This window comes from Neophocaena asiaeorientalis, unplaced genomic scaffold (assembly GCF_003031525.2).
Source record: "Neophocaena asiaeorientalis asiaeorientalis breed wild unplaced genomic scaffold, Neophocaena_asiaeorientalis_V1.1 scaffold228, whole genome shotgun sequence".
NCBI classification, from domain to species: domain Eukaryota; kingdom Metazoa; phylum Chordata; class Mammalia; order Artiodactyla; family Phocoenidae; genus Neophocaena; species Neophocaena asiaeorientalis.
The window spans coordinates 636896-662106 of NW_020173762.1; the positions used below are offsets into that span (position 1 = coordinate 636896).

A 25211-nucleotide genomic window follows, 5' to 3' on the forward strand; every position below is an offset into this window, starting at 1 on the left:
TCACGAAAAAAAAAAAAAAAAAAAAAAAAGTCCTTCTTGAAATAATAACTCTAGATTTTTTTCTGGGTATCTAGTAAAATGGTTGTAAAATAATGAGTAAAGCTATGGAGAAGCTGCTTTTGAGGGATAATCAGTTCAATTTTAAGTATCTTTACTTTGAAGTAGGACATTTATTCATTCAATAAGTATTTCTTGAGCATTTAATATGTCCCAATACTGTTCTAGACTCTTGATATACATCTTAAACAAAGCAGAAAAGGGGAAAAAATCCTAGAACTAAATGTTCTGGCAAAGAAAGTAAACTTAAAATCAGATAGATTTATCTATCTATCTATCATCTAACTATCTAGTAAAATAAAAGTAAAATATACATGATAGGGGGATCTAGAGTTAGGGGTAGGGTTGGGGACAGGGTAGCTTGTGATTTTACCTAGGATGGTCCAGTGGGCCTCCTTGAAAGTGTAACAATTTAAAAAAGGCAAAGTTGCTGAGAGAGTTACCCATGCAGATACTTGGAGGAGATATTCCAATCAGGGGGAACAAACAGAATAAAAGTCCACAAGTGGAAACATGCTCTGCCTGTTCCAAAACCTTAAGGAAGCCCATGTTTGGAGCTTTTTACAGAAAACAGGAGGGGTAGGACTGAACCACATCAACTGAGAAGGCAAACACTGCACAAAAATGTAGTTTCCAGGTGAAGACTGGGAATTCAGTTATAAATGGAGGTGTCAGAAAAAAAAAGTGAAGATGTTGAGAAGTTAGCTTGAAATGAATTTTGGAGTTCAGGAAAGTGGTCTGTGCTACAGATAACATTTGTGAGTCTTGGGAACATAGGTGGTATTTAAATCAATGAGCTCACCCAGGGAGTGTGGGGACAAAGAGAAAACAAGAATAGACTGAGCTAGGAGGCACTCCAACCCAAGGATTTGGGAGAAAAGGAACCAGCAAAGGAGACTGGATAGAAGCATCAAGAGGAGGAAAACCAAGAGAATGAGCTGTCCTGATGAGAATGTATCAAGGAAAAGGGAGTGGGGAGTGATCAACTGTGTTGGATATTTCTGATTGGTTAAGTACGATGGATTGACAATTGACTACTGAGTTTAGCAGCATGAAATCCTTAATGACCTCAGCAAGTGCAGCTGCAATAAGGTAGTGAGGGCAAAAGCCTGATGAGGTGAAATCAAGAGAGAATACGAGGAGAGGGATTGGTGATAGTGAGTGTAGACAAGTGTTTTGAGAATTTCTACTGCAGTGGAAATACCAGCAAGCAATAGGAAACATTAGCCAGAAGCCTCAATTGAAAGGTAAATATTTAGAAGTCACTTTTTGTGTGCTAAGTAGAATTTAAATGGTATTGGGGATATAGAAATAAAAGTGGCACTGTTCCTTTCCAAGGAGCTCCAAAATACAAAAGTGAACAGATATTACAATATAGCTTGACAACATTTAGAGATCCTTCTCAAACTCTTCCAAAAAATTGCTGAGGAAGGAACACTCCCAAACTCATTCTATGAGGCCACCATCACCCTGATACCAAAACAAGACAAAGATACTACAAAAAAAGAAAATTATAAACCAATATGACTCATGAATATAGATGCAAAAATCCTCTACAAAATACTAGCAAACAGAATCCAACAACACATTAAAATGATCATACACCATGATCAAGTGGGATTTATCCCAGGGATGCAAGGATTCTTCAATATACGCAAATCAATCAATGTGATACACCATATTAACAAACTGAAGAATAAAAACCATATGATCATCTCAATAGATACAGAAAAAGTTTTTGACAAAACTCAACACCCACTGATGATAAAAACTCTCCAGAAAGTGGGCATAGGGGGAACCTACCTCAACATAATAAAGGCCATATATGAAAAACCCACAACAAACATCATTCTCAGTGGTGAAAAACTGAAAGCGTTTCCTCTAAGATCAGGAACAAGACAAGGATGTCCACTCTCACCACTATTATTCAACATAGTTTTGGAAGTCCTAGCCACGGCAATCAGAGAAGAAAAAGAAAGAAAAGGAATACAAATTGGAAAAGAAGTAAAACTGTCAAACTCTATACACTGTTTGCAGATGACACAATACTATACATAGAGAATCTTAAAGATGCCAGCAGAAAACCACTAGAGCTAATCAATGAATTTGGTAAAGTTGCAGGATACAAAATTAATGCACAGAAATCTCTTGCATTCCTATACACTAATGATGAAAAATCTGAAAGAGAAATTAAGGAAACACTCCCATTTACCATTGCAACAAAAAGAATAAAATACCTAGGAATAAACCTACCTAGGGAGACAAAAGACCTGTATGCAGAAAACTATAAGACACTGATGAAAGAAATTAAAGATGGTACCAACAGATGGAAAGATATACCATGCTCTTGAATTGGAAGAATCAATATTGTGAAAATGACTATACTACCCAAAGCAATCTACAGATTCAATGCAATTCCTATCAAAGGAAACCACAAAGAAGACGAAAAGACAACCCTCAAAATGGGAGAAAATATTTGCAAACAAATCAATGGACAAAGGATTAATCTCCAAAATATATAAACAGCTCATGCAGCTCAATTTAAAAAAAAAAACAACCCAATCCAAAAATGGGCAGAAGACCTAAATAGATATTTCTCTAAAGAAGACATACAGATGGCCAAGAAGCACATGAAAAGCTGCTCAACATCACTAATTATTAGATAAATGCAAATCAAAACTACAATGAGGTATCACCTCACACCAGTTAGAATGGGCATCATCAGAAAATCTACAAGCAACAAATGCTGGAGAGGGTGTGCAGAAAAGGGAACCCTCTTGCACTGTTGGTGGGAATGTAAATTGATACAGCCACTATGGAGAACAGTATGGAGGTTCCTTAAAAAACTAAAAATAGAATTACCATATGACCCAGCACTCCCACTACTGGGCATATACCCAGAGAAAACCATAATTCAAGAAGACACATGCACCCCAATGTTCATTGCAGCACTATTTACAACAGCCAGGTCATGGGAGCAACCTAAATGCCCATCGACAGGCAAATGGATAAAGAAGATATGGTACATATATACAATGGAATATTACTCAGCCATAAAAAGGAATGAAATTGGGTCATTTGTAGAGACGTGGATGGATCTAGAGACTGTCATACAGAGTGAAGTAAGTGAGAAAGAGAAAAACAGATATCGTATATTAACGCATATATGTGTAACCTATAAAAATGGTACAGATGAATTGGTTTGCAGGGCAGAAATTGAGACGCAGATGTAGAGAACAAACATATGGACAGCAAGGGGGGAAAGCAGCGGGGTGTGGGGGTGGTGTTGTGATAAACTGGGGCATTTTGATTGATATGTATACACTGATGTGTACAAAATGGATGACTAAGAAGAACCTGCTGTATATAAAAAATTAAATTAAATTAAAAAGTATATATAGCTTGATAATTGCTGTAATAAGAGGAAAAGCGAGGATGTATAAGAGGGCATTTATCCAGACTAGGTGGGAGAAAGAATGCTTCTTTACAGTCACTGGCTTATAATGTAGGTGTTGGCAGATAAGTCAACGTTACTGAGAATAAAGGATGGAGAAAGGAGAACAAATATAGAAGTAATCCAAGCAGAACATAACTGTGCCTTAAAAGGCCCAGAGACATGAACTGCAAGTACTTAGGTGGTTTGGGAGTGTAGAATCTAATATGGAAGGGGTCAGCTAAAGGTATGGGAAATCAGGTATGGGAAAAGAGGAGTAAAATTCTCAAACACTGTAGTCCAAAACAGGAATTTTTTTCTTTAGTGAAAAAGAGAGTAATGGACAGTCTTTGAGTGGGATCAAGCCTTAATCAGATTTGCATCTTTAAAACATTATTCAGCAGTAGGGAGAATGGAATGACAAATTTCTAAGTGTTTAAAGTGGTTGATTAAAGTTTTTTGAGAATTACCTACATAAAAGTGATAACTGAGCAGCAATAATGAATATCAGAGGAAAACTAAATTTGCAACCAAATTAATCTTGCAAAAATCCACTGTCACAACCCTATTTAAAACTCTTCAATGGCATTCAGAATCTTGACTCCTTCCCATAGATTTCCTAGCCCTGTATTCTCCTTCAACCCATTGCTTCAGGCATATTATCCTTCTTTCTATTTCCAGAACTCTCCAACCTCACTTGGCCATGATGGGTGACCTCTGATTCTAGAATGCTTTTTCTCTAGATAGGCACATGGCTGATCTCTTACTGCCAGGAGTCAGCTGCACTGTCATCTCCCAGATACAAGCAGTAACTTGTATCTCTTACTGCCAGGAGTCAGCTGCACTGTCATCTCCCAGATACAAGCAGTAACTTGTAAAGTAACCAAGCAGTTACTTTAACTCATGATTCTGTTTTAATTCTCTGCATAGTACATCGGCCATTATCTTCTTTTATTATTTTGATTGCTTTACTGTCTATTTCCTTCCCAAACTCCAGTTTGCTAAACTAGGATGTGAGCTCTGCAAGAATAGTAATCCTGTCTGTCTTTACCTTTGAATCACTGCACCTGATACAGTGCCTGAAGCACAGGAGCTCAACAAATATTGTCTGAGTGAGTAAATGAATGAATATTTCTATGCTCTTTTTAAGTATACACACTAATTATTTTAAATGGAAAATATATTTTCTGACTTTAAAAAGGACAACCTTGCAGGAAAGTCTGAAAAACTGTCACAGCCTAGAGGAGCCTAAGGAGATATGATGTTTAAATGTAATGTGATATCCTGATAGGGTCCTGAAACAGAAAAAGGCATACTTAAAAACTAAGTGAATCTGAACTATGCATTTTAGTTAATAATAATATATCAATATTGGTTCATTAATTATAATGAATGTACCATACTAATGTAAGGTAGTAATAGTAAAGGAAACTGTGTGTAGGAGGGATATATGGTATTGGAACTCGATACTAACTGACCAGTTTTCTGTAAGTCTAAAACTTTTCCAATAAATACTCTGTACTAGTAAAAAAAAAAAAAATTAAAAAGTATACGTTGTGGATTAATCTCCAAAATTTATAAGCAGCTCATGCAGCTCAATAACAAAAAAACAAACTATCCAATCCAAAAATGCTCAGAAGACCTAAATAGACATTTCTCCAAAGAAAATATACAGACTGCCAACAAACAAATGAAAGAATGCTCAACATCATTAATCATTAGAGAAATGCAAATCAAAACTACAATGAGATATCATCTCACACCAGTCAGAATGGCCATCATCAAAAAATCTAGAAATAATAAATGCTGGAGAGGGTGTGGAGAAAAGAGAACACTCTTGCATTGCTGGTGGGAATGTGAATTGGTACAGCCACTGTGGAGAACAGTATGGAGGTTCCTTAAAAAACTACAAATAGAACTACCATATGACCCAGCAATCCCACTACTGGGCATATACCCCGAGAAAACCATAATTCAAAAAGAGTCATGTACCAAAATGTTCATTGCAGCTCTATTTACAATACCCTGGAGATGGAAACAACCTAAGTGTCCATCATCGGATGAATGGATAAAGAAGATGTGGCGCATATATACAATGGAATATTACTCAGCCATAAAAAGAAACGAAATTGAGCTATTTGTAATGAGATGGATGGAGCTAGAGTCTGTCATACAGAGTGAAGTAAGTCAGAAAGAGAAAGACAAATACTGTATGCTAACACATATATATGGAATTTAAGAAAAAAAAATGTCACGAAGAACCTAGGGGTAAGATGGGAATGAAGACGCAGACCTACTAGAGAATGGACTTGAGGATATGGGGAGGGGGAAGGGTAAGCTGTGACAAAATGAGAGAGTGGCATGGACATATATACACTATCAAACATAAAATAGATAGCTAGTGGGAAGCCACATAGCACAGGGAGATCAGCTCGGTGCTTTGTGACCACCTAGAGGGGTGGGATAGGGAGGGTGGGAGGGAGGGAGACACAAGAGGGAAGAGATATGGGAACATATGTATATGTATAACTAATTCACTTGTTATAAAGGAGAAACTAACATACCATTGTAAAGTAATTATACTCCATTAAAGATGTAAAAAAAAAAGTATACGTTGTGAACAGTTGAAAATACATAAATATATACATTAAAACTGGAAAGTCTATTTATGGAATAACACCCACCTCTCCCAAAAGGAATTTCTTTGACAGTTAGTTGTGGACCCCTCCAGACTCGTAAATATTTACACATACATACAGATAGATGTGATCACCATAATAACGTTATTTGTTTGGTTTTTGCTTGCTTGCCTTTTTTTTTTACTTGCTACTGTATTATACCCATCTTTCTAAGTCAATACGAGATCTACCTCATTCTTTCTGTGGCTAAAGATTATTCCACTATTTGGTGTAGCATTTTATTCAACTGGTTTCCTACTGATACAGTTAAGTCTTTTTGTTGATATAAACTGTGATACAAGTGTACCTTGTGATCGTCTCTATATGCTTATTCTTCTCAGTGGTGGAATGCTACCACATAATGTGGGTCTGCCACAGCTACTCCCTAAGTACTAGTTGTAGGTAAAGAGAACAGCACTGTTTTGTGATTGTATGACAAAATTTATAAAGAAACATTACAGAAACATGGATGTGAGTAAAAATTGTCTTTCTGGTAGGATATTTAAGAGGCTGATAACAGTAAGGAAGGAGATCTGAATGACTGGGGAGAGAGGCAGGGCTGCTTGCACCACACAACTCCAAGGGGGTACCACTGAAATAGGTCACAATGTCAGTGGCGTGCCCCAGAGTTAGCAATGCAGCAGCCTCAGTGGGAAGGAGCCATACCTATTATTCTACTTTTTGAATTTTAAACCATATACCTATATTAGCTATTCAGAAATAATCTGAAATAATTTTTTTTTCCTTTTAACAAAAATGATTGCTTTCATACTATAACTATAAGAGAACAATCAAAAGAACATTTTAATCTATACTTAGGGCTTAAAAGTAACCATTGGTATTGTCATAACTCTGGTAGATTATTACATCAAAACTGGATGAATATATCAATATGTACCATTAAATGAGAAAAAGTATTTTTGGTTGCATCTAAGAATACTGTTTGCCCAATAATTCTCTTGTTTTAGATATAGAATCACTGGACATTAATAGATATAGTTATGCCCAGCTGCAAAAGTATACCTATTAATGAAGCATTTAGCTATGCAAAGCTAAATCCCTTGGGCTATCCCTGAGTAGCCCAAGGGATATGGTCAGAAGTAGGGGAAATGGTCAAATATAGTTGGGTGAGACATTTGGAAAGTTCTAACAGAGATAAATATTTTAGTTACCTGTCCTTATGCTTCTTTCTATGTAAAAATTAGCACGGATGCTAAGTAACCATCTTGTCATTTTGAGGATGGAAACCCATGTGCTAAAGACAATAGAGCAGAAAAGCAGATGAAGCCTTGGTCTCTGATACGGAGTTTTCACACTAATCCTGAACCGTTTCGGCTGCATTTCCTTTTTACTTAATGAAAATAAAGCCCTAGTTTAAGTTGTCATAGTTAAGTTTCTGTTACTACTGGCTGATAAGGGAAAATATCAGAATTATAACTCTGTTGGGAGCAGTATTAAAAAATCATTTGTTTGGTTCCAAGCCATCAAGGAACTACTCTACTGCAAATGACACCTTAAAACTTCCATTGCTTTCCTGACCTGTACCAGAAAGTAGGACCTTAAATCTGTAATTCTATTTTAAATGTATTTTTTTCCTTCTGGTTAGGTACATGATTATAATGCTGTTAAAGAAATAGCAAAGTAGGGCTTCCCTGGTGGCGCAGTGGTTGAGAGTCCGCCTGCCGATGCAGGGGACACGGGTTCGTGCCCTGGTCCGGGAGGATCTAGGGCCATGAGTCATGGCCGCTGAGCCTGCGCGTCCGGAGCCTGTGCTCCGCAACGGGAGAGACCACAACAACGTGAGGCCGGCGTACCACAAAACAAAACAAAACAAAACAAAACAAAGTAAATTGATGTCCATTCTCTTGTGTTTGCGTAGAAAGTATATCTATTTATATTCTATGTATTTAAAACTTTTCTGAAAGTAAACTCATGCTCGGAAAGCCAAGATGCGTTAGAATGGACTTTAAATAAACAATTTTACAATTAAGTAGTTATCTAGGCTTTGATCAAGAAGTTATAAGACAGAAGAAAATAAAATTTGGTGAAAAGTGAGAAAATACTTTTGTTTTAAGTGAAAACATTTTATTTAAAAACAAAAGGGCTTTTTTTTTTTCCACCCTTATTAGAATTACTTCCTGAAGCATTTACAAGCCAGGTATATACAAACAGCAGCTGGAACATTTTGTTTACTTATAGGAAATGTGCAAACTGGAAGAGTCAGAAATGACTTTGTAAAGTGGCCATCTCTGCCTGACCTGACACATTAGCCATGGGAATTTTGAGAGATTCCCAAAATGATGTTCTTTGCACGTCAAAGCAGGAACTCCCTCATCAACATCTGTCACTGTCCTTTGGAGGTTTTCAAATTATTAAGATTTATGAACTGACCTACCTATGCTCTTAAATAATAACCTGAATAATTTACACTGCTTACATTCCATATGGTTTACTATCTTTTGATTCAACAATTGCTTTACAACAGCATTTAGAGACTGCAACTTATAGAAAAGAATTCTCATATCTTCTTTATCTAAAGAAAACTACTCTGCTTTGTAGATGGAAGTTACTTTCTTTGATCCCAAAGTCTTTTAGAAATAGGTTCAGGGCACCAGAAACATGCAGGGTGCAGATTTATATTTTTTCTCTTACTGACTCAAATCAAGTGCAGATTTATCAAGCTGTGAAATACATTAAGTTCACAAGGTTTTAACAAAGGGTTACCAAACCTCAAGAACCTGGTGTGATTCAAACTACTTTCAGATGTCCTTTTAATTATATTAAATGAAAGTTTGGGTTGGCTTTGATGCTTATGGGCAAACATCGAAATCTCCTGAAAGAGCTGCTAAAAGTACTCCCCGTTGCTGCAGTTAATATACTACATTGTATGCACACCACTAGCCAATTTATTCTAGCCACTTTAACAAGGATATCCAGCCTGACAGGCCACACAGAATAGTATCACAAGTCAAGCAAAGCACAAATCATTAGAGGACTCAGAAAGTCGTTTGACATGCACCATGGAGCTCTTTGTCACACAGCCAATTAAGTGACCAAACAAGAAACTTGAAAATACTCATTAATTTCTTCCTAGCAGTATAAATGGAGGTTAGAATCTTCCTTGTCTCATGCACCAAAGGCACACAAGTAAAACTGGCATAATTCAATCTGCACTTTGTCAAAGGTGCAAGTAGCAACTTTGGTTCATAGAAAGTCTGCATGCATTACAGACAAAAAAATAAAAGCAATAGGTAAAAATGTTTATGCAGTACATATAATAATATAGATATCTGGGCTTTGGAATTTTAAAATTCATCAAAAGTTGACGTTACTTTTATCATTGAAAAGCTGTATCAGCATTTTCTTTCTTCTTTTTTTTTTTTTTTTTTTTTTTTTTTTTTGCGGTACGCAGGCCTTTCCCTTTGCGGAGCACAGGCTCCGGACGCGCAGGCTCAGCGGCCATGGCGCACGGGCCCAGCCGCTCCGCAGCATGTGGGATCCTCCCGGACCGGAGCCCGAACCCGCGTCCCCTGCATCTGCAGGCGGACTCTCAACCACTGCGCCACCAGGGAAACCCCTGTATCAGCGTTTCTGAGCAGATTCAGCAGCACTTGACATCATTTCCTTCTCCATGAAACAAGAACTTGAGTTGACTCCCCGATGCCATACTCTCCAGGTCCTACTCCTTCTTTAAGGCTGGTCATTAGTCTCTACGGCTGGTTCCTCTTCCTCTCCCTGACCTCATCATATGACAGTGTCCTGGGGCTCAGCTCTAGATTCTCTTCTCTTTCTACACTCATTTCCTTGATGAATTCATCTAGTACATTGGCTGAAAATGCCACTCTAAGTGAAACATTACTAAATGATTATGTCTAGCTTGACCTCTCAGGTAAATTTCAAGCTCGTATATCTAACTGTATATTTACCATCAATATTGCATACCTAATAAGAATCTCCAACTTAACATGCCCCTGAGTGAAGTTCTTTTTGTGCTCCTCCCAAATTGGTCACAGATTGACTATCTCAATAAATGGTGACTGCATCCTTCCAGTTGCTCAGTCAAAACACTTTGTGTCATCCCAACTCCTATCTCTGACACTTCACATACAACCCCTTAGCGAATCGTGTTTGTTCCACTTAAAAAAATTCCCAAAGCTGAAGAATTATCTCAGCATCCCGCACTCATATCCTGTTCTAAGTGAATGTTGTTATTGCCCAAATGGTCACCCCTGTTTCAGCCCTTACTTTTCCTGCTACAACCTATTCTCCACTTTTTTTTTTTTTTTTGCGATATGCGGGCCTCTCACTATTGTGGCCTCTCCCGTTGTGGAGCACAGGCTCTGGACGCGCAGGCTCAGCGGCCATGGCTCACGGGCCTAGCCACTCCGCGGCATGTGGGATCTTCCCAGACCGGGGCACGAACCCGTGTCCCCTGCATTGGCAGGCGGACTCTCACCCACTGCGCCACCAGGGAAGCCCTATTCTCCACTTGCAAAACACATCACATCATGTCATCCTTCTGCTCATAAACCTGCAGTGGTTTCCTGTGTGTCTATGAGTAAAAGTTGAAGTCCTTACAATGGTCTATCAGATCTGGGCCCTCGCTGCCCCACAGATTAATGTCCTGTTACCCTCTTCTCTTTCACTCTCCTCCAGTTGCATTCGCTTCCTGGACAACACGGGCATATTTCCACCTCAAAAACTTTGTTTTCTCTGCTGGAATGCTTTTTCCTGCATATCTTCACAGTTCACTCCTTCAGAGTTTTTCTGAAATGCCACCTCAGTGATGTGTTTCTTGCTCTATTTTTCTCCGTAACATTTATCATCATCTCACATACCATATATTTCACATACTTAGCATACTGTTTATATTCTGCTACTGGACGTTTCACCCTAGGAGAGAGAGCAGGGATTTTGGCCTGCTATGGGCACTGCTATATTCCCAATACTGATAAAATTACTGGGCACATGTGCTGAACTAGTAATTCTTGAATGTTTTTGTCGTTAACTACTATGTGATGTTTTTTACATAGTTTTGAATATAGAGATTGCTTTCACACTGATGGTACCTAGGATACAGATTTCTAGTGGATAATGAAGGTGAAACAAACAAAATAAATAAATAAAATAAACAAAAAAAGCAAACTATAATTCCAAACTGAAATAAAAAGAGACCTTATTACAAATACTTGGTAAGATTTAAAGAATACATAGACTATCTGCCTTTGAAAAAAAAGGAAAGAAAAATTTAAGGAAGGATGAGGAAGGATGGGAAGAGGGAGGAAACCAGGTATGCATGTATATGTGCCTTTTAAAAGAAATTTGCATCTATTTACCAATTTTTTCTGATCAGTTCTCAGCCCAACTATGCAAATAATAGTAGGTTCCAAAGAATGACTCAAAAGATTCACATCAAAAACTGTATGTACTTATATTTCCCATTAAGCAAGATCGACTGCAGGCTCTAGGGAGTCCATGCCACCTCTGAGATTTGGAGGACAAAAGAAAACTGCTGATAAATATCAAAACATGTTTCTTAACTAGGAAAATGTCCTGCTTTTAAAGCAGTAAAAAATGAACGCTAGTAATTTTTAACAGTTCCTGCTAAAGAGAAGAACAATGTTAACAAACATTACTGTTTAAAAGATGGGAACTTGGGATTGAAAAATGAGAAAAAATATAAATAAAAGTTCTGGTTACATTTATAGAACATGAAGGCAGTTGTTCTTAAGCTATTTGAGGTCATATTCTACTCTCAGATTCTCATGAAAACACAGACCTCTCTTTGGAGCCATATAGTTTTTTTATTCGTTCATGGATTACCCTCCTAAAACTTCCCCTGCCCCCATTCCACCACTAGAGTTAAGAACTTATGCAATTCACATGTACTCGGATGGTTATAATCAAAAAGAGAAAATAACAGTGCTGCTGTAGATGTGGAAAAATTGGAACCCTTACATATTGCTGGTGGAAATGTAAAATGGTGTGGTCACTTTGGAAAACAGTTTGACTGTTCCTCCTTTGACATAGAGTTAGAATATTTTCTACTTGCTTTTTTCTTCTCTCAATATGATAATTTTTAAATCACAGTCTCCTCTGAAAACCAAATGACCTCAAAGTAAATTATGTTTGTATTTGACCTGGCTATAGGAGTACAAAATAATCACCACACAGCCATTTGAGCTCAATCTCACAAAAAGGAGAAATTTAGAAAAAATTGTTATACTTTATACCATTCCTGAAATACAGTACCATAAATCAATAAATATAAACCAAATAATATATCTTGACTTCTAACACCAAATAATGTCAGTTTCGCAATCACATTATTTTGGCGAATGAGAGCATGAGTTTCTGAATCAGGAAGACCTAACTTTGAATTCAGGAGCCCCTCAATTATTACTGTGTAATTTTGTGAAAGTCATTTAATGCTTCCTGTGCCACATTTTCTCTAAGTTAAGAATAGCAATAACTTATATCATAAGGTTGTTTTGAATATTAAGAATTTATGCAGAATGCTTTGCACAATTATGGCCACAGTGCCTAATGAACATATTTATTCTTCATAATAAATCACTGTTATTCCTTTTTTTTTCTTGCGGTACGCGTGCCTCTCACCGTTGTGGCCTCTCCCATTGAGGAGCACAGGCTCTGGACGCGCAGGCCCAGCGGCCGTGGCTCACGGGCCTAGCTGCTCCGCGCGGCATGTGGGATCTTCCTGGACTGGGGCACAAACCCGTGTCCCCTGCATCGGCAGGCGGACTCTCAACCACTGCGCCACCAGGGAAGCCCTATTCTTAATCATGGTGTTGAAGAAGCACTGGATGCATATCAGGACAGCAGCATTAGTGCCACTGGTGCTAGTTGTGTGACCTTGGTCCAGTCATTTCATCTCTCCAGATCTCAACTCACTCATCTTCATCTCTAAGGTCCCTCCTGGTAATATTATATCATGGTAGCTACTTAATATGCATATGTAACACAAACCTTATTTGTTATCTCTGGCATAAAACTTAAAACCCTCTCCTAAATGAAGGTATGTATTATGCCTGCAATACGGTAATGCTATTTTTACTATGACATGTCAATATCTATCTTTTGATAGTCAACAAGGATTTTAATGTAATCTAAAATTACAACTAAATAAAGAAAAATAAAATATATTTGACCCAATTTTTTTTTGTTGTTAAAATCCTTGAGACAAAAGAATAATGGGTTTTAGGAGATTCACATATTATTTAAAAAATCAGAGCAACTATCTTTTAATTGTTCACCTATGGATGAGTTATCATAGCTGACGGCTGACAGTCCAGATTTCACTTTTTTTTTTTTTGTGGAATAAAAAGTGGGAAGCAAGAAATAAAAAGTAGATCTAGATAATTCATAAAATAGACACTGTATTTCTAAAAAATTAAAAGCTAAATGTGTTTAGATGGTCAAAATCAAACCTAGGAGAATCACTGCTTGTGCCCATGGAAAGGAATTTTTTTTTAAGAATCTTGTGATAACTAAATAATTATACTTTTTCAAATTTAATGCATAAAACATTTCAAATGTATTTCATACCTATTTCATAGGTAGCTCAGAATGTGCTCTGAACATAGAAATAATAGGGAACATAAGCCTTTAAAATTCAAATAGACTAAAGTTTAAGGTATTATTCACTCTAGAATTTCATAGAATAATGACCTACAATAAAAGGAATAGAAATAATGCTGTGTTATAGTGAGCACAGCATTTCTGCTTCACCAATATTCTGTTTGTATTTGGTCTTATCAGATGTTTAGTCAATAGCTGAAACATTTATTCATAGCCAGTCAATTACAACACCAGGAAATCAGCTACTGAATAAACTGTGCTATTAATTTTCCATCAGAGATTCATGTTTGAATGACCATGCATTTCATAGATTTAAATACTGAAAGGCTAATTATCTCCAAGGCCCCATTAAAGGGATAGCATAGATTACAATAAAAAACAATCTTAATATTGCTCAAAAATGATCCTCAGGGGCTTCCCTGATGGCGCAGTGGTTGAGAGTCCGCCTGCCGATGCAGGGAACACGGGTTCGTGCCCCGGTCCGGGAAGATCCCACATGCCGCGGAGCGGCTGGTCCCCTGAGCCATGGCCACTGAGCCTGTGGGTCCGGAGCCTGTGCTCCGCAACAGGAGAGGCCACACAGTGAGAGGCCCACATACCGCAAAAAAAAAAAAAAATGATCATCAGCTTTCAATGCTGAAGAGTACTTCATTTCTCTGTCTATGCAACTAAGCAACATATATACATAAAGCAACATATATACATAAATGCCCCCCCAAGCAATTTCTTTCCCAAAACCTTAGAAAAATAAACCTGAACAGCTTCTTAAATACAAAGATTCATTAATTTATAAAGTTAAATGCAAATTAAAACCTTTTCTTCCTAATCTCTGTTCAATGTTCAAATTATTATTTTTTTCCTTTTAAATGACTGTCTCACAAAATGCCCTTATTGTGAATAAACTGATACTGTGTATTTTCTGGACTACTAATCTGAGAACCAGTGATTTGGGTCTTGAAGGTATCTCTCTTCATAAATGTAGTTGACCTTCCCCTTAAAAATGCTATGATATATACACATAGGGAGTAAAGTTGACAGTCACACAGTTTCATATTTTTTCTTCCTTCTGATAAAGTTACTTTGTATTTTGGGACCCACAAAATGGGGGCCACCGCAGTGGCCTGGTCCACATCACAAATCTAAATCTGTACTTATGGGAAATGACTGTCAAGGAAACCTCACATACACTGATCACAATCCTCCAACTCAGAGTTAGCTAGCTCACCTTACCCTAGAAAACAGGACCTGCTAGCCTTATAAGGAAATCCCCAACCTCCTTGCCAATCGAGCCCTGTTTAGAGTTGTCTCTATAAAACTCACTCTTGTCCAACATCCCTCAGGGAGAGTGCACCACTGATGGTGAGGCACTTACTGCCTCAACCCATGGATTGTTTTTCCTTGAATATAGCACATCAAAGTCATTACTAAATAGCTTTGTCTTTGAATTTGTCATTTGACCTTGCCTGCCTTTGTTCCTACCTCCTCCAAAAAAAACCTCTCCTCTCCTCTTCTCCCCTCCCCTCCCTTCTTTCCCTTATTCTAAAAATAACTATGAAGCTTGCTTCTGGGATTCTTTCTCACAAAGAACTCATAAACAGTAGAAATGTTTTTTATCTTGCTTAGAAACAAATTACAACATGTTAACTGGAGGAAAAATTACACTTACATTCAGATTCATGTGTTTATAATAAGTGGAAGAGTAAGATCGTCACAGCTTGTCTTGATTAATTTGGCACAGAAGCATGATATTCCAAGTATCCTGGAATTGTTGTCTTATTTGATTGAGTGTCATTTCTGGATGACTTGCTACTCAAATATTAGCCAGACCAACATAGAAATGAAATGTTTTCATACCCACCTCTCTGAAGAAATTAGAGATTTATTATATATTACACCCAACTCACCTTTCAGTGATGATCAAAATTCTCACACCCAAAGTTGCACCTCTATGCTAGTCTGTGCTCCTCTTGTAAGATAGAGCACTGGCACTGTCAAATTTCTTTTTAGCACATACGCTTTCATATAACTTTCCATTCCCACCCTCCATGCCCTCCCTGAAATTCTTCTAGCTCAACAGGATACATTATCATCTTTCTATCGGATGCCCATACATGCTATCACCAACAGAGACAATTCAACAACTTAACACATTTATAAAAACGCAGAAAGTACCTGGACATAGGCTCTGCAAGAGCGCTCTCTTTTCTGAAGCTGAATCCATTAAGACAGCAGATTAAACACAGAATAGAAAAAACAAGTTAGTGACAGAAGAAAACAAGAAAAATAAAAGAACACATCTACACAAACACCTTATTTTGTTGTGCACTACTTTCAAGAAGAGAATGAAAGCTAAGCAGCAGCAAAATGTCAGCAACAGCTTGAAAAATAGTAACTAACAGCTTTCCAGAACCCAAGTGATAACTGGATGGTATAAAGCTGTTAATGATGGAAAGAAATCTTAGACTAAATTTAGTAGAAATTAGTAAAAATCAATATACTTCATTCATTTGACATGACGTTAGTTATTAATTCATGGGCCACAAATGAAGATCTATGAAGTTGAGTAAATTATGTCAAAAATTTGGAACCCATTTTTTAAAGATAGTAAATTGTCTGTGGTTTACAGATTTTTAGGTGGTTAATGTGTCCCACAAACCATTTGTTCATACATACAAAAAGTTCTATTTATTGAGAAAATAGAAATGCCCATTCATTTGACTATTTGATTCTAAGGGGCAAATACCAAGAGATAAGTAACTTCTGATTAAAAGAATGCAATCGATATTGTGATTTATCTTGTTTTTATTTCTTGAAGAATTCCTTTTGATGGTTTTGACGAAAAATTTTATACATTTTAGAAACTTCTGTGGGATAAGAAGCCTGTTTCTGTGTGTTTCTTTGTTTGCATACAGAATGATGTTTTTCTGGGCAAAAGGTTAACAGCAACTCATACTCAGTCCCAAACATTTTTTCCTGGTGATAAAATGAATAATTAATACATATATTTGCTCTGTTTAAATAAATGACTACAAATTTTATAAATTAGATTGTAGTTTTCCTCCTTTTCCCTATTATTTTCCTTCAGGAGCCTCGATTGTTCAAGGAGAAAATTACCCAGTTTTAAGAAGCAGTTACTCTGATGCCTTTTGTGTGGCTAATACTCTCCCACTTTAATTCATGCATTCTTCAATGAGCATAGAGCAGTTACTCCTCTAAAGAATTAAGTGAGGAATGAGTGCAAGTAAATTGTCAGCACTGTCATTTGGATCACTGACTCTCATTTTGGTTTAGCAGGTCTCTAAACCCTCCAGAATTTCAATGTGGAGCGCAACTGATTTGTACCAAGTTGACTTTGCAAATCTGATGGGTTAAAACTGCTTCAGGGAACAGTGGGAACCACAGGAAATGAAAGCCAGCCAGGAAGCATGTGAATAACCTCTGCCCTCCCATCTTCTTACCCCATCATGCAAATTAACATATAACAAACCACGTTATATAAACAGCTGAAAAGAGCCAAATAAGAAACAAAAGAGAGCATTAAAAAGCTTCACAAATGAAAATTTGTCCATTATGCAGTTATTTGATATTCAGACTAGGCAAGCTGATTAGCTGTAGCTAGTTAGAATGTGACATTAATTGCCAGGTTTACCCGATATTGTCAGACATCGACACCATTTTTAAATAAAGATACAAAGTATTGCTATAACAAGTAATGGTATGGATACGTAACATTAATAGAAATTACTATATCCAGTACATTATGATAACAATAGCTGGCAGCAATATTCATTAATAGCCTCCAGTCAGCCTGGGTAATGACACATTAAAATCACAGCATGCCCAGACTACATAGGCAGCTGTGGATTATATTCTGCCAGCGGCTTGGTTGAGATTCTATCAGGAATATGAATGACAAAAATAACTCCTTTTTGCTCAGCATGAAAAAAACTTTAGTAATAATTTATATCTAATTGATAAAACTGAATCTATTTTCTGAGGATGAAATTGCAGGAAAAACTGACAGATAAAATATCTAGCTTTTTAATGTCGAACCATTATTATTTAAAAAAGTTTCTTCCATCTCATGAGTGAGACTCCTAGTCTAATAAGACAGAAAAGAAATAAACATAATAAAGACCAGTCTGCAAAGTTATTTTTTCATTCTAAAGGGGAATGTTCATTTAGTGAATTTCATACAGGACATTAGAGGGTCACTGCCAAATTCTTGCTTTTTTAAGTAATAAGATTATCACTGATATTTGAGACCTTAAAATCAAGTTTCAATAACCGATTATCTTTACTACAAAAATGCCATTCAGGGAATACATGTTATCTGATGGCAGCATTCTAGTATCTTTTCACCATGTGATATTTTGTTACATAAATAAATGATATTCTTTATAAATATATTAAATATATTTTACATACTTATGTAAATAAAATGCTTATATGTGTATAGATTATATATAAAATGCTTATATATGAGTATATAATGTATATAAATATATAGTAGATTTATAAATATAAATTAAAATTCCTTAAAATTTAAAAAATAATTTATTTTTATTAGTTACAATTCAAAGTTGCTGAAAAACATTTAAACCTTTTAAGTTATAATGGTAATGACACAAAATCAGTAATTTAAAAATCAAAAGGAAATAAAAATTAAAACAAATACTTGCCCTATGAGTTTTTTAATGTAATATTAGTTAGGTTAAATTATTTTTAAAACATCTATAATGTATTACTAATATCCTTTTTCATTGTTATTTTCTAAATTTCTGCTTGTTGATTAGACATTTGTTTTACTGTTAATTATATTAATATAAAGGTTTGAAAGGGGAAAAAAAACCCAAAAGAAATGGCATTTATCTATAGTAACCCTGTCCGAATTTAGCATACAAAAGAGTACTATGGAAAACAGAATTGTAATTTCAAAATACATAAAGAGAGATCTCATTTATTGTTCCTTAGATTGAAAGTCAAATAAGGTCATTATTATACTGCAGTAGTGAAGTGAATTGAATATAGCTAGCAATTCTCTTTAGAATGATCTGATTTTATGGAAAGAAAGAAATTAATCAGGGAAGCCTTACTGATTTTACAACTTCAAAGATACATGTAACAAAGGTCCTTACCTTGTTCAAACTTCGTGCAGCACTATCTTTTCCACCTGGGGTCAAGTTCCGGAGCTGTACATCTAGGAGGCCGACCAGCTGATCCATGGCCCGGACTGAATAAGTGATATCTCCAGCGTTCAAGTGATTTCTTGTCTGTTCAGCCAGTTCTCTAGCAATGTTGGCAGCTGTCTCTCCAGATTTCAACTACAATTTTGAAAACAGAACAAAAAGGAAAGAGATCTTAAATAAGTAATTTTATTGGTTTCTTTGGACAATTGTTTTTGCATATGTTTTAATCATTGAGGCAAGAAAGTTATTAAATCCCATCTTTACTTGGTATACATTCCTTAAGTTTTCCTGCTAATCCATTATTTTCTTCAATACCTAACTTGAAATTCATGCCTTTAGGAAGCTCCTCTTGAGGAATCTAACTTCTAGAAATTGTTCTTAGTTTACCCATCTGGGTGGTTAAGTCTAAGGTTTGCCCTATGACTTTTCTCTATGCGTTTCTAAATTGGATGCTGACAGAGGCCAGTACAAATTTTCCATTATGCCTAGTTTAGCACTTAGTTCACAATGAATACTCACTGGCTGCTAAACTCTGTGAAAATTTAATTCCAAATAAAATCCCTGCTTTTCAAAGTGCTGTTCATCTTCTTACTAAGAGATTTTGTTCCCAATGTATTAGGTAGCAAACTATTGGTTAGTTTCTAGCACTTTCCTTTTCTGAAAGTATGTGCTTCTTTTTCAAGTATATTCTACAAGAATTTTTCAAATTGTCAACAATCCAAAGATGTTAAAAGAGATAGACTAATACCCTATGATTACTTGAGCAAATTTGATAGCTCTGGGTAATAAGACAGGAATATATATTAGCTTATAAGGAAGGCCTGGGGAACTTAAAAAAAAAAAGTAAGTGTAATTTCCCAATTTATCATGTCCTTTATCATTTTTAAACTAATAGACTAAAATAAGATTATAAAACATTTACACAATACAGATATAGGTATGCAATGCAAAAATCATGAATGTCTCTTCTTTTGCCTCTATATATTCCCACTTCCCAGAGATTGTTAATGGTTTGGCATGGATCTTTCCTGACTTTAGCCTACTCTATTGCTACTTAAATATATAATAGTGTCATTATTTAGAAAATTTTCTTTTCTTCTCTTTTTCTACTTTTAACACAGTCTAATACAGAACTTAGGATCCCGAACAGAAAGGTCCTCTCTTTGTAAGGCTATCTTCCCAATGGATATCCAGAAAGCTATAAGGGGCACAACAAAAACTCTTAGTCAAATAGGTTATCACTATCTATTCAGGGATGCTTAATAAATGTTTGTAGCAGTATTGAGTGTTAAAGAAACATGAATAAATTGGAGAAATTGGAATAACTAAATTGTTAACAATCACATTCTCGAGTATATAGAAAAATCCTAATTCAAAAACATAAAAATAGTTTAAGAACAAAGTGTTGGCAAAGATTTGTAAAAATGTATATGACCATCATAAACTACTACTGAATGTGTATATTTGCATACTTCCTATGTAGAGTAAATTACTAGTGTCTATTAAACTCTGAAATGTGAAGACTGTATAAGACAGAGATTTCTCTTATCACTATCAACCATAAAAAAAGAATCCCACTGTTATGAAAGAGATATGTTCAAAGATGTTCATTCTAGCTTGCTTATAATAGAAAACAAAATGGGCTATGACTGTGGAAAACTGCTTATGTATATAAATACTATGGAATATTAATCAACAGTTTAAAAGTATGAAGGAGAACAATATTGTTAATGTTAATCTTCAACATGTAATATTGAGTTAAAATAAATGCAAGTATAAAAATTATTTATATGCTAATATATATAGGTATGTTATTTGTGAAATACAAACACACAACTTGAGTAGCATATAAACATGTTACCTATGAAAAATAAATATTATATGTAAATATTTTACATTTACATATATGTGTATATGTTTAAACACATAGAACAAAATCTGAAAGATGGAAATCAAAAAACAAATCCTTTTCTGCAATGTTTAAATTTTACAAGAAGAATATTAATGTATTACAAGAAGAATATGTTAAAGTATTATTATATAGTTAATTGATACTTTTTAGAGACGCTTAAAATAAAAAAAACACTTGCACTAAATTTTTGAATTTGTAAATTATGGTCAGGACCTGAAAACCTGAGATACTTGTAAGACCAAATGGAATAGATTGTAAGGTTCAAGGATAAGTGTGTAACAAAGTCAATGTAGACCCACTGATGGATCATGAAAGTACTTTTAAGTGGTCACAAAGTGACGTAAATGTGATTATAATCCATACATTTAATCATTACATATAATTTAGGGCTACTTACTGGTAATCTAGTAAATCAATTAATGATTTATAAAATTCAGTATTCGTTAATTAAATTGGTGAAATGCTAGTACTCATGAAGTATTCAAATTCAATATTCCATCAGTAAGTCTGAACACCTGATACAATTGCTTGACAATGTTGCAAAACACCTGTGCACGTGAGTATCCAGATAGCTGGAATTCCTATAATTTTCCAAAGGGGTATTCTTTTAATCAATGCACCACTCATAGAGTCTTTTTTTTTTTTTTATAGAAAGGCAGACTGCCACATACAGCACTTCATTTGGATATGTCTAGAGTCTTGGAAGCTTGACTACCCTATGTTCTCCTACAAATGGACCTTGAGAGCTTGATTGGAGGTTCTAGCAGGGGAGCATACCTACTCATATACCCTTGACTGAAGAATGGTCCTCCTCTATTGGGAAAGGTCATCCTCTTCAACCAAGCGAGCAGCTTTGGAAGGGATGCACGTGGAGTGGTGAGGGAGGAAGGGGACACCTGCCTAGCCAGCCAGATCAGCCGAATCAACCCTGGAGATCAATGGGGTGACAGATGCCACATCCACCATCCATAGAGTCTTGCATTTGTTGTAGTTTCTCACCTATGCTATTCTTATAAAAATGAATCTATTTGTGGAATTACTACTGTTTTACTTTGTTAAGCATTATGAACTTGTATAATTGTTTTATTATCATTATTACTGTATTGTTTTCTTCTATGCCTTTATTACCACATAATATTTTTTCTATGAGAAAATGTCAAGGCACATGGACCTCTGGAGTCTTTTGATTCACTTAAATGGGTGCTGTTGGAAAAAGGCTGAGATCTATGAGATAATAGGCTTTCTGTCACACATTATCTTCAAAACTAAAGATGCAAGTACTGACTTTCATTACAGCTATCAGGGAACATAATAAAAAACAAAATTACTTATCAAACAGAAAAAAATAGGTATTTTCACAGTGTAATTCAATTTCTTTTCTTTTTCTGTGTAGTTGTACAAACATAGTCTTCAATTATTAATTATTATAACATTGGGGTAGGACATGATAAGATGAAAAAGGAGGCCTATGTAACTCCCTAATATAAAAATTTAAACTTTTTCTTTATGAACAGTAATGAAAAAGTTGAAAATGTAAATGACTAATAAGTCAAAATATTACTGCTCTCAACATAAAAGATAATGATGCTGCCAATATATGTGTCAAAGCAGATAGTGTAGTGTTGTAAAACCATTAGTCAAATATGAAAATCTCTAGTGGATTATCTTAAAAATAGTAACTACATTTTAGCACTCAAGTGTTTATTTATGAAGAATAAATCTAATTAACCCCACAAAAGAACTGTGGAACTCAATGTTCACCAACAAGGAAGTTGTAAGAAAAAAACTAAAGTACAAATAAGTTATAAAAATGTTTATAATAAAAATGTGATAAGCATGTTTTTAAAGTAAAATAAAAACTAATATAACCAGTTATTCATTACAGTCCTCTCTTCCTCTTAAAATTGAAGAATTCATAGTAAAATTCTTTCATTCATTCAACAATCATTTGGACACTGGTTATTTCTTAAGGAAATAAAGACAAATGTTATATGTGGCTCTTGCGCTCAGGAATCTCACATTCTACTAGTTGGTATTGCGGGGGAGGGTGCATAAAGGCAGATAATACTAATTCAACAATGCAATCATAATAACAGAATGTATATGAGGTGTTATTGGAATATAGTACAGGGGTAATAAACACCTGGAAATTAGGTGGGAAAGCAACAGAAAGTAACAATAAGTTGCAAGTTAAAAGATAAGTTGAGGGTGACTTGGGAAGATAAAATTCTGGTGGGGACTGGCGGGGAGAGACAGCCAAGAGGATGCTATATAAAAAGCGAAGTCTAAATAATCATGGTTTGGGAAGACAGGGCACTAAAGGCAGAACAGAAAGAAAAAGCACATTGTCCTATCTTCAGAATTCAATTTGGTACCTACATAGCACAAATTGTGTGTCTGTACATATTAAATATATATATCTAGTTTTAAAAAAATAGAATATCTCTACCTCTACTTATAATTTCAACAATTGTTCCTTCAGTCTAAATGTTCATTTGTTATTTAACCAAAATTTGAATTTCTAATAGTATTATGCTAAAGTCTGGGGACAAAATGGTTCCCAATAACAGGACCTTACGTACTAGAAAGCGAAGAGCTATTAATAAATTAACTGCACAAGAATTTGATTTCAGTTTTTTTTGAGGGCAATACAGAATCCCAGTGCGGTAGAGTAGTTTAAAGGCATTTTAACCTGGTATATGAAGTTAGGGAATAATTTAGGAAATACTCTGAGAAAGAATGTGTAATCTGAGATGAAATAGAAAAGAGGGAATTAGGTTGGGATGAGGGCTGGAGTTTCCGGGCAGAGAGAGCAGCTTTTAGGAGAGGGGGCGGGGGGCAGGGAGTCTTAAGGGTGCTGCACAAAGGGCACTTGTCACTGGGGTTTAGGCAGCTGGAGAGGTAAGCAAGGAGCAGATTGAGTAGTCTCATTTTGGAAGTCATGACGACGATTTTGGAAAATTGTGTTAAGAGTGATGTGAATGGGGCTTCCCTGGTGGCACAGTGGTTGAGAGTCCGCCTGCCGATGCAGGGACACCGGTTCGTGCCCCTGTCCAGGAAGAGCCCACATGTACTGAAGAGTCTAAATAGGAGTGGTCTAATCACTCTTATATTTGAAATCAAACTTAGTAGAATGGATTTAGAGGGTTCGGGAGTCCATGAAAGGAGACCTGCTGTGAGGTCTACTGCCACAGCAGTAGAAGAAGCTGTTGTGGATTAAGGGTAGTAGCAGTGGAGAAAAGTGACAACTGGCCTGATGTGGGAGAGATTTACAAGTACCCTGACAGGCCTATTATCTGATTGGACGTGTGAGGGGAAGGAAAGGGAGGCACCAAGAGTCATCTCCAATTTTCTTGTTGTTAATGGCAGTGGTGGCATCAAGTGGACTCTCTCATAGTCACTGTGACCTCAAGGTTCAAGCTCAGTTCAAAGGTTGCCTTCTCAGACCAGGCCTTCACTAACCATATTCTTTCCACGGGCATCCAGAAGCTACTCTTCTTTCTGATTGTCCTATTTATTTCTCTCACCACTGTTATTATTATCTTATTTCCATACAGAAATATACACATATCTTGAATCTGCTTCAAGTCTTCTGTGCAAAGAGGCAGGATTGAAATAGTTACTTCATATATTCTAGCTTAAAGACATCATTACAATGTCTATCTCTAACATTTCTTTTATTCTGCTTAAGTTATTTCTCAGAAGTAAGTACATGCACACTGAGAAATCTTATGAGTTTTGTGAGGATTAGTAAATTAATGCCTGTATTGAAATGGTGGGATTATACCTAGGGCTTCAATAGGGGAGGGGAAACCCTGCAGTTAAAGATAATAATTATGAGAGAGATGGATACTATTTGCATTTCAAATTTTGACACAAGGAAAAACAGTTTTCTTTGAAATAAGCTTTGACATTTTATGGGATTTATTATATCAAACATTAATCAGGTGTCAAAACAATTCATGATGAAGTTACTCATATTGTTTAAGTACAAAGCTACCATTTCTTTGAAAGATCTGCCTATTTTTTCTATAAATCTGAGTCAAGTAGGTATATAAACAATAAAATGCTTCTAGCTTACAACTGAATGTAGGCTAAATGAGCCTGAAGATGTGGAAATTCCACTAACCTCTGATCAAATTAACAAGCAATTTACTTTCATTCCATAGTAGATCTACAGAGGCTAAAAGAATGGAGAAATTAAGATCTGGGTGACAGGATTCAACCAGTCTTCCAGAGCAAATCACCGGCTTATTTTACACTGTAAAACAGAAACATCATTTCTAGATCTTCACATCCTTCTTTAGAAAATGCAGGAAGAACCTTACATTATCTCAAAAGCT

General features: G+C 35.9%; 1 protein-coding gene across 3 annotated transcripts in view; it reads right to left on the reverse strand.

Moving 5' to 3' along the window:
• The window catches only part of ADGRL3 (adhesion G protein-coupled receptor L3), a 688045-nt gene that overhangs the window by 135249 nt on the left and 527585 nt on the right, over positions 1-25211 (reverse strand). For 2 of the 3 annotated variants that reach the window (XM_024751339.1, XM_024751338.1), the window contains 2 exons: positions 18906-19091; positions 15940-15978 (listed from right to left, as the gene is read on the reverse strand). In XM_024751339.1, the coding sequence (XP_024607107.1) occupies positions 15940-15978; positions 18906-19091 (225 nt within the window). The remainder of the gene's footprint in view (positions 1-15939; positions 15979-18905; positions 19092-25211) is intronic. The other variant, XM_024751340.1, reaches the window with a different exon arrangement.